The sequence below is a fragment of the Capra hircus genome, chromosome 26 (assembly GCF_001704415.2).
Source record: "Capra hircus breed San Clemente chromosome 26, ASM170441v1, whole genome shotgun sequence".
NCBI lineage: Eukaryota > Metazoa > Chordata > Mammalia > Artiodactyla > Bovidae > Capra > Capra hircus.
In genome coordinates this window covers 9,861,420-9,876,075 of record NC_030833.1, presented here as the reverse complement: position 1 = coordinate 9,876,075, position 14,656 = coordinate 9,861,420, and the positions used below count along the sequence as shown (strand labels likewise).

General features: G+C 49.9%; 1 protein-coding gene across 1 annotated transcript in view; it reads left to right on the top strand.

Annotated features, from left to right (window-relative positions):
• Positions 3,069–14,656, top strand: part of BTBD16 (BTB domain containing 16) — a 49,571-nt gene continuing 37,983 nt past the window's right edge. Inside the window, exons 1-4 of the mRNA XM_005698564.2 lie at positions 3,069–3,086; positions 4,941–5,089; positions 11,612–11,685; positions 14,158–14,301. Of these exons, the coding sequence (XP_005698621.1) occupies positions 3,069–3,086; positions 4,941–5,089; positions 11,612–11,685; positions 14,158–14,301 (385 nt within the window). The remainder of the gene's footprint in view (positions 3,087–4,940; positions 5,090–11,611; positions 11,686–14,157; positions 14,302–14,656) is intronic.

Here is a 14,656-nt window from a genome sequence, read left to right as displayed (position 1 = left end):
GCGCGCGCGCGCACACACACACACCACACACACACCACACACACACAGTGCTTATCCACGTGCAAAGACAGAGTGGTGGGTATGGACTGGTACCTCCAGTTATCCAAGCTGAGACGTTTGTTGAGCATGGCCCAGGGGCCGAGTTTGGTGCTGGGCTCTGGGGGGACACAGGGGTGGGTAAGCCCCCAGTGGACACTCCCCTGTCACTGACTGCACAGCAGGAAGTGGGTGTCAGGGGGGTAGAACCACAGATCTGAGGGCGAGGAGGGAGGTACATTCGGAGATGCCTCTCCTTGATCAAGTGTGTTATAGTTTCTAGGACACAGTTACCAGTAGGTAGAGTAGCTACTCTCCTATCTTGCTATATAATTTATGTGACTTAGAAGAGGCTGTGCTTGAAGACCCTCAGGCCTTAACGAGCTGCACTGACGCCAGGCCCCTTTTACTGTTGGCATTTCAATGAGCCCTGGGGTGGAGGTCCAGGACTTCGATGGGTGAGGCTCCACAGGTGTGATAGAGGAGGGTCCCACCTCCCTGCCTCACAGGCTTCACAGACCAAGGCACCGAGAACACTATGAGATTCCACCTTGGCCCCTGGAATGAAGGGTCTCAGCCTTGTCGCCGACTTTTAGACAGTTCTCAGAGAGAGCAGATTAAACATCATCTACCAGCAAAGTAAGTCATAGGCATAGCTTTGAATAATATGCTGCCGCTAAGTCACTTCAGTCGTGTCCGACTCTGTGTGACCCCATAGATGTCAGTCCACCAGGCTCCCCCATCCCTGGGATTCTACAGGCAAGAATACTGGAGTGGGTTGCCTTTTCCTTCTCCAATGCATGAAAGTGAAAAGTGAAAGGGAAGTCGCTCAGTCGTGCCCGACCCTATGGACTGTAGGCCACCAGGCTCCTCTTACATGGGATTTTCTAGGCAAGAGTACTGGAGTGGGTTGCCATTGCCTTCTCCGTTGAATAATGTAAAACATTCCAATTTTTGTTTAAATATTTCTGTCTAAGCATTTCTAGATACTAGAGCTAGGAAAGGAGCTCCCCAGAGTGTCAAGGCTGGGAGTGATATGAGAACCTTCTAGTCTAATCTTTTTTAAAAATTTTAATTGGAGGCTAATTACTTTGCAATATTGTAGTGGTTTTGCCATACATTGACATGAATCAGCCATGGGTGTACATGTGTTCCCCATCCTGAACCCCCCTCCCACCTGCCCCCCCATCCCATCCCTCAGGTTCATCCCAGTGCACCAGCCCTGAGCACCCTGTCTCATGCATCGAACCTGGACTGGCGATCTATTTAGGCCTGGCGATCTATTTAGGCCTGGCATGCTGCGATTTATGGGGTTGCAAAGAGTCAGACACGACTGAGCAACTGAACTGAATATACATGTTTTAATGCTATTCTCTCAAATCATCCCACCCTCGCCTTCTCCCACAGAGTCCCAAAGTCTGTTCTTTACATCTATGTCTCTTTTGCTATCTCGCTTACAGGGTCATCGTTACCATCTAGTCTAATCTTAGGTTACAGATGAGGCCTGAGGATTTTGGGGTTGGTTCTCACTGTGGCCCCTTTTAAAGTATTGCGTTCCCCCAGGCACTGTAAGAAGCCTGGTGCTACATAGAAACGGTAATGACGTTGCACGCCTAAGGAGGGTGATTGAGGTGGAGGTCGGGGCACCCTAGTTCATCTCTGTAAGACTCTATCCCTCCCACAGCCCCCAGCCTACAAGGGGACTGAGCCTAGAACAGGAAGTGCTCAGAACCTTCCTTGATGTTGCCATGGTGCCCACAAAGACCTGAGGAAACCAAAGCCCGGCTCCCCTGCCAAAGCTCCTTGCCCTCAGGAAGAAAACAGCGAGCCCCGCGTGTCATGAGCGCTCCGAGCATTCAGCCCCAGAAGGTGAAGGGCCATCAGCTGTCCTGTCATTTAGAGACCAACTTAACAAGAGTGCCTCCGCTCTGCTAGCTTCCCCGTCAGCACACCCGCGGCGGACAAGGAGCCTCAGGATAGCAGGTACCGCTGGTACTTCCATCCACGTTGGAGACACAGAGGACATCCCGAGTGATGGGCACTACTTGGACTCGGTTCCATGTGGTCAGCTGGCAGAGGAGGGCTTCGGGGGGTCTGGGCTGGGAGGCAGGAGGGGTCTGAGAGCTCAGGCACACTCGCAGGTAGCTCCTGCCGATTAGAGTGACCCAGGAACTGACCCTCCAAACCCTTTAAGGGGGCGGTCCCCAGCCTTTTTGGCATTAAGGACCAGTTTCATGGAAGACAATTCTTCCATGGACTGGGGTGGTGGTTTGGGATGATTCAAGCACATTACACTCACTGTGCATTTTATTTCTTTTTTAGAAAGATGCTTTATTTTGTATTGCTGATTAACAAACAATGTTGTGACAGTTTCAGATAAACAGCAAGGGACTCAGCCATACAGATACATGCATCCATTCTTCCCCAACCCTGCTCCCATCCAGGCTACCAAATAACAGTGAGTAGAGTTCCCTGGGTTAAACAGTAGGTCCTTGTTGGTTATCCATTTTAATTATACCAGTGTGTACCTGACCTTGCCAAACTCCCTATCTCTTCTGCACTCTCCTTCCCCACAGTGTGCACTTGATTTCCAATCTGATGCTCCAGGACGGCGCTGGCCAACATATACTGTCCAGACATGCTGTTAATATCACCTCTTTCAGTGCCCTTCTCTGAATGACTAGTTACGTGATCGGTCCACAGATAGGTCTCCATTGGTTCCCATCACCTGGGTAAAGAGTAGAAAATTGTGGATTAGCTCCTGTTTCGCTTTATCTGAGCCACTTTCCCAGCACAATAGCAGAGAATCATCTTTCTACTAATGTACCTTCAAAAATTAGATTTTCACTTGATTTGCTCACTCACCCATATTTGAGGCTTACTCATTCCTTTTGTGGCAAAAATACAGATTCTTTGAGCCAATCTCCTCCATAATGTTTTGAAGACACCCTTTGGAAGTTTTTTTGAAAATTTAAAATTTACCCCTTTCACCTTCCAGGTGCTCCTCTTTTGTGCAGTTTCCAGGATCCTTCATGAAAATGCTGAATCCGGTAAGCAGCTCGGTTTCACAGGAGGGCAGGCGATGGTGAGGAACAGAAGCACCGGGTGAGCGGTGTGCCACTGGGTTCCCTCAGGGGGATGGTCCCGCACCCCCAGGGACCTCAGGCTTTACTGGCTGACTCTGCTGGTGGCGGGGGTGGGGGGACGTGTGTTTGGAGCCCCACTGTCTGAGACCACTGTTCACACTTCAGCAGGGCTGTATCTAGAGTCAGACTCCACAATCACCCACCATATTCCAGGCGCTATACTAAAGCAGAGTTCCTAAACTTTTATCATTTTAACAGCATCCTCATCTTCATGGTTCATACTCACCTTCATCCTCATAATCATTGGCATTATTCCCATTTAACCTATGAGGCCTGAGAGGACGAAAAGAGCAAATACTTCCCCCAAGGTCACACAACTAGTTCATGGCAGAAATAAGACTTGAACTCAGACCCTCTTTTCCATGGTCCGTTGCCTCCCACCACCTTGCTGGTACCTGGTGTGGCTTAGAATCAATTTCACCCATTCCTACGGGTCTCTCATGGTGCAGTTGTCCTGGATAAGTTTCCTGGAGCCACCACACCTGAGGCTTCCTTAAGGAAATTGCTGAATCCTAGGACCTCAAGAAGATGTCTAAGGAAAAGTCTTTGCCGAGTGACAATCCTGGGTTGATACCTAAAGAACTAAAAACAGGTGATCAAACAGAAACGCATATGTGAATGTTCACAGCACTATTGCCAGTGGCCAGAAGGTTGTAACAATCCGAGTATCATTCTACCAGCTGATGAATGGATAAACAAACGGTGGTCTGTCCACACAATGGAATGTCAAAAGGAGTGAAATTCTGGCACATGGATGAACCTTGAAACATGCCGAGGGAAAAAACCCAGACATAAAAGGCCGCTATTATAGGATTCCATTTATATAAAATTTCAAGAAATCCATAGAGAAAGAATGCAGATGAGTGGTTTCCAGGGAGTGGGAGGGGGGAGGGGAATTGAGAGTGATGACTCGGTAAATAGAAAGCCTACTTTTGCAGTAATGACAATGTTGTGAACCAGATAGTTGTCATGGTTGTGAGTGAAAGTCGCTTAGTTGTGCCCAACTCTTTGCGACCCCATGGATGTCCATGGAATTCTCTAGGCCAGAATACTAGAGTGGGCAGCCTTTTCCTTCTCCAGGGATCTTCCACCAGGGATCAAAACCTTCTCTCCTGCATTGCAGGCAGATCTTTACCATGTGAGTCACAGTTCAGTTCAGTTCAGTTCAGTCGCTCAGTCATGTCTGACTCTTTGCGACCCCATAGACTGCAGCATACCAGGCTTCCCTGTCCATCACCAACTCCCGAAGTTTGCTCAAACTCATGTCCATCAAGTTGGTGATGCCATCCAACCGTCTCATCCTCTGTCGTCCCCTTCTCCTGCCTTCAGTCTTTCCCAGCATCAGGGTCTTTTCCAATGAGTCAGTTCTTTGCATCAGGTGGCCAAAGTATTGGAGCTTTAGCATTAAAAAAAAAAAAAAAAAGACGTTTTGTGTATTTTAGTGCAATTAAAAAAAAAGTCTCTGCCCCAGATCTCCTAAATTTGGTATCTTTCTCCCTGACCTTTCTCCCTGGCACCTCCTGCCCCAGATGCTAAATTCCAGATTACTTTGTGGCTTAAAGTCTTCTGTTTCCTAAACACAGTAGATTTGCTTTGAGAACATGACTCTGGAGAAATATTGGCCAGCTTTGAAAATTAACCAGCTCCTTAAATTTTGTCTTAAATTTCCTTTCTGCTATACAGTTTGGAAAATCTGGTATTTATGAGAGGTTAAAAAAAAAAAAAAAGACGTTCTCTCTCTCTTTGCTTCCCAAGCAGCAGAAACCTCGGCTGGAACGCCGAATCGTTGGCTCAACCAACCGGTGGCGTTTCCCCAGACAGCCTTTCTCGGGAGACCTGCTGGGGCTCTCCCAGATGTGCAAGGCTGCCAGCATAGACTTTGATGAAGTTCTGAAGAACCCAGACAGGTAGGAAGCTCAAAGGCCCACAGCAGGGTGAACTGCCCTTCTGGGAAGTGCCCAGTACTTGGGCCACACTGGCTGGAGAGGTGAGCTGTCCTGGGTATTTGCAAAAAGGCTGCCTTTGGGACCAGCCCTTAAGGATGGACAGGGTCAGGGTGACAACTTCCTTTGAGAATGTCTGTGGGTGGTGATAAAAGTCCAGAGAAATGGAGATTTTTTTCCCCTAGATTTTCCTTTGTACTGGGAACTTTGGACTCTAAGAGGATTCTTAGTTTATCAGTTGGATTGTTGACAAACACAGTGAGATGGCCCCGCTCAGAGTGTGAACTCCCATCCCCAGGAACATGCATGTCCAGCAGGGGCAAAAGTGGGCTCCCTGGTCCCTCCCAGAGTGTTCTAAGCAGATGGCTTGGAGCATCACTTCTCCAGGTTACAAGTTCTTTCCTACCTCTCCTGGGGAAGCAGAGCTGGACCCCTTTGCCAAAGGAACACTTCATTTCCTTGGCCCTTTGGACCTACCTGGCTGCCGGTACTTCCTTGGACCGGCGGCACCTGCCTTGTGAAGGCTCAGTCTGATCTACCTGAATGTGGGCTGTGCCTGGGCAGCAGCTGGCCCAGAAGAGCTCCAGGTTCCACGTTTGCGGAGCGAGTAGCCACATCTTCTGTTTCTAGACCCACCAGCCAGCCTCCCTCTGTTGCCCCCCACCCCACAGATGATGATACTGCACACATGAATAAACCCTAACCCATCTGGATTTGGTCTCCAAATTCTCGGATGATCCTAGCTTAAAAAAAAAAAAAAGTTGAATGCTATGCGTTGCTATTTTTGGCACTGGCCACTCATGGCCTTAAACAATTTTGAATTCATTTTATATTTTGTTTGGTTAGAGCTCTGAAGAAACCTTAGGATTTTTGCCAAAGTTTGTTGTGTTCCTTAGCGCCAGGGCCAGGAGCTGGAGCTGGGCCTGGGAATATAGGCAAACTGATCCAGAAGCCTGAGGAGGGTGACTGGGCAACAGGGGCAGAGGTCTTTGGGACTTGGTTTTCGAAATCGCTGAGCTAAGCTGGGAGTGGTGGCCTGGGGGATGATGGCCATTGGTGCTGGGCTTTAGGACTCTTGTGCTGTGCCAAGCTGCTTCAGTCGTGTCCAACTCTTGGCAACCCTATGGACTGTAGCCCACCAGGCTCCCCTGTCTATGGGAGTCTCCAGACAAGAATACTGGAGTGGGTTGCCATGCCCTCCTCCAGGGGATCTTCCCGACCCAGGGATTGAATACACATCTCTCATGTCTCCTGTATTGGCAGGCGGATTCTTTACCACTAGCATCACCAAAGTAGTCTTATTTGACAGGGTTGAAATTCCTTCTCCTCCATTCACTGTTTCTGTGACCTTCAGCCGGTGGCTTAACCTCCTTGAGCTTCAGTTTCCTTGTCTGTGAAATGGTGATGATATCATCTCCCTTGAAGAGTTGTAGATTTAAGGCCTCCCTGGTGGCTCAGATGGTAAAGAATCTGCCTGTAATGCAGGAGACATGAGTTTGATCCCTGGGTCGGGAAGATCCCCTGGAGAAGGGAATGGCAACCCACTCCAGTATTCTTGCCTGGAGAATTCCATGGACAGAGGACCCTGGAGGGCTACAATCCATGGGGTCACAAAGAGTCAGACACAACAGAACAACCAACACACACACACACACACACACACACTTGAAGAGCAACCTGGAGGATTAAATCATATGGTGTACTGAAAATGATCAGTGCTGTTCCTGGCAAATAGTTAGATGCTCAATGAATAGAGATGTATCTTTATAGCCTGAGCAGCAGTTTTAAGTACTAATCCTGGCCATTGCATCTGGGGGAATGTCAGCCCTGTGCTCTGCCAGCCAATGACTGGTGTCCCACCTAGGCGATCACCTAGGCCCGGACCACCTAGGCCGTCAGTCCATGTAGGCTCAGCTCAACTGTGAATTTTATCTGCCCCATTAGCCCCTTGTCGTCTTCCTGAGACAGTCGACTAGCCTGGGTATGTCCTTGTTGTGGTGACAGCAGAGGGTAGGAGGGCAAGCCCAGTTGCACCTGTGCTGTTCAGACCTTCAGCCACCTCATGTCTGCTAACATCCCATCGGCCAAGGCAAGTCACACGATCAAAATCAAAGTCGAGAGGCAGGAAAGACACTTTGGAGTTCCTGCAGGAAAAGGCTGTGTATTTGGGGCCATGGATGAAGTCCACTAGGGTGGGAGGAACTGCTTTTCTTTAACAAACGCAAAAGTTCATCTTCTTTATTTCCGCAGTGGGGATTTATTCCACACAAAAGTTCATCTTCTTTATTTCCGCAGTGGGGATTTATTCCATGTGGTCATGGGAAACATAAACTTGGAGAGCCTAACAAAGGTTTTGTTTAACTTAGGTAATAAAATAAAGGACTTATTCTCGTAACCCTTCTGCACGTTCAGACTTGTCAGCTAACAAGATCGATACGGGGAGGGTGGAGTCCTGACCGGTACTCACAACACGCGCGTCCTTGGGCACTTGCCCCCTAGCCCTCGGACCGCCCCCACCAGCAAGCCTGTTCTCGGTGCCGATGCTGTTATTGTTGCTTCTCCCACTTGGGGGCGCTGTTGACTTTGACAGGCGCTGGATCCATCCATATTTCACTAGCTCTGTAAAGCAGATCACTGGCAGTGGAAAGCTGAGTTGACTAGCTCCCAGCTTCGCATTTATTTCAGAAATTTAATTGTGCCTCTCATAGGTCAATGCCCTGGGTTCTGCCCAGCTGGCCAGTACTTGTGGTTGTGTCTGTGGGTTTCTGTGACTCAGTGAGCTTTTGGCTCCACTCAGAGATGCCGACAACTCCATCTCTCTGTCTTCGTTATGCTTCTTTCCACTGGGACTGGGGTGTGGACTGCAGGGAGAAGGAACCTGAGAGATGAGGCTCCTTGCCAACAACCTAACCTCTTTGTGCCTTAGTTTCTTTATTTGCAAATTGGGGATGCTTTCTTACAGGGTTGCCCTGGGAATTTATGCGACATACTTCACTGAGAGTTTAGAACGGAGTCTGGGAAATAAACACCCAATTAACACGTGTCATGCAGTGTCCCTGGGGTTCTTTGGTATGTATGGACACAACTAACATCTGAACCCAGAGATCCAGGATGAAGAAGTACGGCTGAGGAAGGACCTCTCCCCGGAGGCTTAGGGGGCTTGGACACCAGGAAAAGATGACCCTGCTTCATGTTTGCTCCCATTCTGATCTCAGTGCCGAGTCCACTCTGAGAGTGGGAAGAGGTCACTCCAAGAGCCAAGGGTATAAAGGGACCCGTCGGTTTTTATCAGAGAGCAGTTATGGGAGAGGTGGACCGGAGACCATGATCCATGGGGTAGCGCTGATAGGGCTGAGTGCTCAGCGCCAAGTGTACCAAGAATCAGCCTTTTTATGCCCCTAGTGACCACCACGTGGTCCCCATTTCCCTCTTAGGAAGGGAAGCATCGAGTCCCAGAGGCAGGTCCAGGGTCTGCATGACTCTTCCCACAAGCTTAAATTGGAGTTTTGCATGTTGACGATCCCCTGGAGAAGGAAATGGCAACCGACTCCAGTATTCTTGCCTGAAGAATTCCAAGGACAGAGGAGCCTGGCAGGTTACAGTCCATGGGGTCGCAGAGAGTTGAACACGACTGAGCTACTAACACTCACTCCCTTTCATTTTTGCATGTCGAAGGTATCAAGTCAAAAGCCTTTTGGATGGTCTGCTGCAAGAAGTCTTTTGGTCCTTGAGAAACTTAATAGACTTTCCTCTTTTCTTCTCTCTCTCTTTTATTGAATTTGTTATTTTATTTGTTCTATTTGTCTTTTATTGAATTTGTTAGAGTTTCCCTGGTAGCTCAGTTGGCAAAGAATCTGCCTGCAATGCAGGAGACCCTGGTTTGATTCCTGGGTCAGGAAGATCCCCCGGAGAAAGAGTAGGCTACCCCCTCCAGTATTCTTGGGCTTCCCTGGTGGCTCAGTTGGTAAGGAATCTGCCTGCAATGCAGGAGACCTGGGCTCGATCCCTGGATTGGGAAGATCCCCTGGAGGAGGGCATAGCAACCCACTCCAATATCCTTCCCTGGAGCATTCCGGTGGATAGAGGCTCCTGGAGGGCTACAGTCCATGGGGTAGCAAAAGAGTGGGACACAGCTTAGTGACTTCCGCTTCACTTCACTGAATCTGTTACAGTATTGTTTCTGTTTTATGTTTCGGCTTTCTGGCCCCAAGGCATGTGGGATCTCAGCTCCCTGACCAGGGATCGAACCCACACTCCCAGCATTGGAAATCAAAGTCTTAACCACTGGACTGCCAGGAAAGAGTCCCCCGCACCCCGCACCTTTTCTTCTCTTGTTTCTCCATCTTGGGAGTGAGCCCCAGACTTCCAGCATGTTCCCAACATCCTGCTTCATCCCAGGCCACTTAGGCCCACAGAGTGAAGAGGACAACCCATAGATGCCCCTGCATTCCGTCAGCTTTTCCCTGAAATGAGCCTCAACTTCGGGAGCTGCAGAGCCTGCGGGATAAACGATCTATCTTGGCAAGCAGCCAAGACACCAGGGGACGGCAGTGGGATTACTCCTGTTGCCTGGTGTCTCCTGGCTCAACCCATGACTCGGATGTTTGTTGAGGATAGTTGAGTTCCTGGCCATTGCCCCATCATTTCCAAAATCTGTTGCTCCGTTTTGAGATCACAGCTTGAACTCCTGACCTTAGCCAGCTATTGCCAGATGTGTGACCCAAGCCACTAGGGGCTTGGAGTCTGGCTTGGGTCAGTCCCCCTGCTCCTGTGGGATAAACAAGTCCAGCTCCCACTGCCTTCCTGAGGCTGACTCACTTGTAATCATCATTTCTGCTTGGAAATGGCAGCATGTGGTCAATATTATTCTGGACACAGGCTCCCCTACCCAAGCCCTCCTGCAGACACCCTGGTCCACCAAGATTTCTGGCATCACTGGGAAACAGGATGGCAAAGGTGACCCTGGCTGGATTGCGGCAAGTGTCCCTGGCTGGGTGGATTTCTTGGAATGACTGCCTTCAAGCTGTGACTGTGTGACTACACAGGCTTTGTTGCCTTTCCTTGCTCAGTGGGGCGAGTCTAGTGCTGAGGGGAAAGCGTCTTATCTTTGTCGCCACCCAATCCTTGGTATTGTCAAGCACATTCGTGATGGCTGTGCCTGGGCTGCAGCAGCAAATAAATGCCAACTTTGTCTCTAAAGGCTGCAGAGCCTAACCCCAAGGGCGTGTGGGGAAATAGGTGACTAGAAGACCCTGCAGAAGGAGTTTTAACGGGGAAATCACGGGACAGGTGGTGGGGAGGGCTTCCCACCCAGCCTCCCCAGAGGAGACAAACAGTAAGCTTATCTGGAGGACTAGTGGGCGTTTGTCCACTGAGAAGGTGAGAGGGCTATGCGTCCGCAGATGGGAAGCAAGAGGCGCTGGGTTCCTGCTCTTGAGAAGGGCTGGAGCAGGCAGTCAGGGAAGTGAGGCTGCAGAGACAGGCAGAAGCTGGTTAGCCATGCTACAGAGGCTGGCTTGCCCCTGGAAGCAGTGGGGGAGACAGTGAAGATTCTTGGCAGGAGACAGGCAAGATCAGACTGGCGTTTCAGACGATTTGTCAGGGTGCAGTGTGGTGTGTGTGTCAGAGAGGACCAGATGGACGCCTGGCACCTGGCGGCGTCTGGGGGGAGATACTGGTGGCTTGGATGAAGGTCATAGCAACAAGGGCAAGGATTCGCCCAAGGAGAGATGGATGAATTCAAAAGACATCCCATTAGATCTGGGCAAATGATCAGGTGAGACAACATTCAGGATACTGGCTTGGGCAACTGGAGGCTGGTAGTGCCATATCCTGGCAGAGGATTGGGGTTTGGCTCAGAGTGGATTCTTCTTCATTTTTTGGCCACGCTGCTTAGCTTGCAGGATCTGTTCCCTGACAAGGGATTGAACCCAGCACCATGGCAGCAAAAGCTCAGAATCTTAGCTGCTAGGCTACTGGGGAACTCCCTTGGGTAGAATTTGAGTTTGATGGTGGACACATTGGGGCATGCATGACCCTAACCAGAAGTATTGCTGAGTTAATTTCCCAGACATGTGCAGAACCCTCTCTTCATTTCTCCAGTGGTTATTTATTGAGCACCTACTATATGCTAGGCTTTGTTTTATTTATTTTATTTTATTGTTTTTTAAATTTTTATTTATGCTAGGCTTTGTTTTAGACACACCCAAAAAGGTGTCATTCAGCATCCAGATGCAACCTCACATATGTCCGTGGTAAGAGATGCTCACAAACTGGCAACAGGAATGAATGATTTGAGCTGGTTGTCAGTCAGAGCTGACAGTTTGTCAGACTGGCAGGCCCCTGGGGACCTGAGGAAACTGTCCCAATGGGAGAGATGTGATAAGTTTGGTTCAGGAATGCTTTAGGGATGCTTACACTGGAAGGGTACTGCAGATCAAGAAAAGTGTCAATGTTAACTCCTGGATTTTTTTCTTTTTTCTTAAGGTTATGCATTTCACAAATTCAGAAAATTTTCCCTGAGAATTTGAAGAACAAGACCATCCAAAGCAGGGAGGCAGGTGAGTTCCTGTCACCAGTGGAGTCCTCAGGATGTTGCTAATCTCAGAGACATCTTGTGGTCTCTGTGGAAGAAAACCAGTGGCCAGGTCACTAATCTGGAAGTTTCTGTTCTTGCCGACTGCACAGCGTCCCCTGAGTAACGTGTGCTAAGTCGCTTCAGTTGTGTCCGACTCTCCGACCCCATGGACTGCAGCCTGCCAGGCTCCTCTGTCCGTGGAATGTTCCAGGCAGGAATCCTGGAGCGGGTTGCCATTTCCTACTCCAGGAGATCTTCCTGACCAAGGATGGAACCCACATCTCTTATAACTCCTGCATTGGCAGGCGGGTTCTTTACCACTAGCATCCCTTGGAGAAGGGAGAGTCTTCACTCCAGTATTCTGGCTTGGAGAATCCCATGGACTGTATAGTCCATGCCATCGCAAAGAGCTGGACATGACTTTCATGTCACTTCATTTCACCTGGGAATTCCCAACATGTAAATAGGTGCCATCAAAATTATTTCCCAAATGCACAATGAATGAGATCAAGCTTGGCAAACACATTTTCATATGCTAATGGCTGTGATTAGTATAGACTTGCCAAGGTTAATAAATAGACTTTGGATTGGAAGATGAAGCAGAGGCTCATCCAGCCCGGGGCAGCTGTTCTGGGTCCCTCTGGGCTCTAAGCAATCACGACTTGGATGTCCACATCTGCCATCATCCAAGAGGACTTATGTGCAGTAGGATGGGGAGTCAGACTGAGTCTGTCCAGCTGGGAAAGTCCCACTGAGCTCCATGAGGGGCCTGGACAGTCAGCTCTTTGGTAGAGCTTTTATGGATAAACCCCACCCCACCGCATGGCCTCCCTCTCCAGTGGAGGCTCATCGATTTCTTTTTACCTTTCAATTCTGGTTGATGGCGGGGTGGGAGGGGGGTGAGAAGTACTGTGAGGCTGTCTCCAGACTCAGGAGAGAGAGTTCCAGATGGGTTGTGTTGTCAGCCCTGCGTTGCCAGCCTGAAAGCGGAAGTGGGGGGCGGGGAACACACTTTATCTGCAGTGCTGCCCTTTCTAGGCAATCTTGTCTTGGGGGAAAGTTCATTCTAATCCAGAGGAGCCAGACTGTCACCTAGGGTGACCCAAGATTTGAAATGAAAACCCAGGGTCTCGACTCCCAGCACTGAACAACATCATAAAGCTGGTGAATAACAATAATAGTAACAGGAGAGGAAACAGGTGTCCAAGGTCACACAGTTAAAGTAATAACAAAGCCAAGAAGTATACGGAGGTGGGGCTGGTGAACCCCAGGTCCTGTCCAGCACTGGGATTTAGGGTTTGGAGGGATCACCCCGAGCATGGCTCCCTTCCCCTCAGCTCTGTGCTAATGCAGGGGTGCAGTCTCGGAGCCCCCTTTACCCACAGCCTCTCCTGTCTCACTTGGCTGGGTATCTCTGGATCCTCCATCTGCCTTCCTATCCAAGCCTCTTCTTCTTCTCTTTTTAAAATTATTTATGCCACTGCATAAAGAACCCTCTTCACACTGTAAGCCCATTTCATCCCCATGAGCTTGGGCTTTCTGATGAGCTCCATTCCCTTGAGGAAAGCAATGCTGATGAGAACTCTGCTTTCTGGGGATATGGGCTTTTTTCTGTAATGCTATTGCCTTTCTGGTGGGTAATAATTACGCACTAACAGCCCAGCTTCACTGGTGGCTCAGATGTAAAGAATCTGCCTGCCATTGCAGAAGCCAAGAGTATGATCCTTGGGTCGGGAAGATCCCCTGGAGGAGGAGATGGGAACCCACCCCAGGATTCTTGCCTGGAGAATCTCTATGGACAGAGGAGCCTGGCAGGCTGCAATCCATGGGGTCACACAAGAGTTAGACACGACTTAGCAAATAAACAATGACAGCCCAGTACTTTTTCGACAGCGGACCAGGTAGCAATTTTGCTCCTCAGAGGACGTTCGGCAATGTCTGGAGATATCTTGGGTTGTCACAACTCCGGGGTGGGAGGCTGGCCACTGGTATCCAGTGGGTAGAGGCCAGAGGTGCTGCTGAACATCCTCCCGCGCTCAGGACAGCCCCCTCCATCCCTCCCAAACAGAGAATTGAAAGTGCTAGTCGCTCAGTCGGTAATAGGGGAGACAAGGTGAGCCCCCCTCCCAGAGTGTGGCAGCCAGCCTCCCTGCCCCATGGAGCTTTTCCTCCAGTCCCCGAGTTGGAGGGCAGCCTATGTGCCCCTCTTGGTCGGCAGCCCTGGTGGACATTTATCGCTTTCTAAGTTACCCTGTGAGTCTGCCCATCATTTCCACCTGGCTGTCAGGAAGCTCCGTGGGGCTGGAGCTTTGTTCCTGAAAGGCCCAGCAAGGCCGCCTGTCCACTTGTCTGCTCAGTAACGGGACAGACAGACAGGATGCAGGAGAAAGGGTGACAGCGTGTTCAGGTCGGGGCATTGTGACACCCTTTGCTCAGCCTCTTTCCCCCTCCTCAGATGTGATTCTCGAATGCCTTGGCTTCAAATGGGAACTCCACCAGCCCCAGCTTTTTCAGTCCGAGACCTTGGCCAAGCTCTACCTGATGGGCCTGGCCCGGGGCAACACAAACCCTGAGAAGGAGTCAGTGAAGATTCTGCAAGGTAGGTTCTCACCCAGGGTGGGCGCCCCAAGGACCCTCTGGTTAGAGAGGCCCCAAATGGGCATTTGGATACTTATTGGGGGACCACGATCACCCTTACAATTAAGAACAAGGTCCGTGGTTTGACCTCATCACCGGACTTAACCTCAGTCTGCTTGGCTGTAAAATGGGATAATGGTTCTGTTGTGTTTCGCTGTGGAGGAGGAACAGGTGTAGTTCTAGAACAGTTCCTGGCACAGAGCGAGCACTCAGTAAGCGTCAGCTATATTTTCACAAGAACACATTCTTTTCCAGCTGCTACAGAGGAGGCTCTGCCTACTTCTTTGAGAATATGGGTGGGTGCTGAGTCTGCAGAT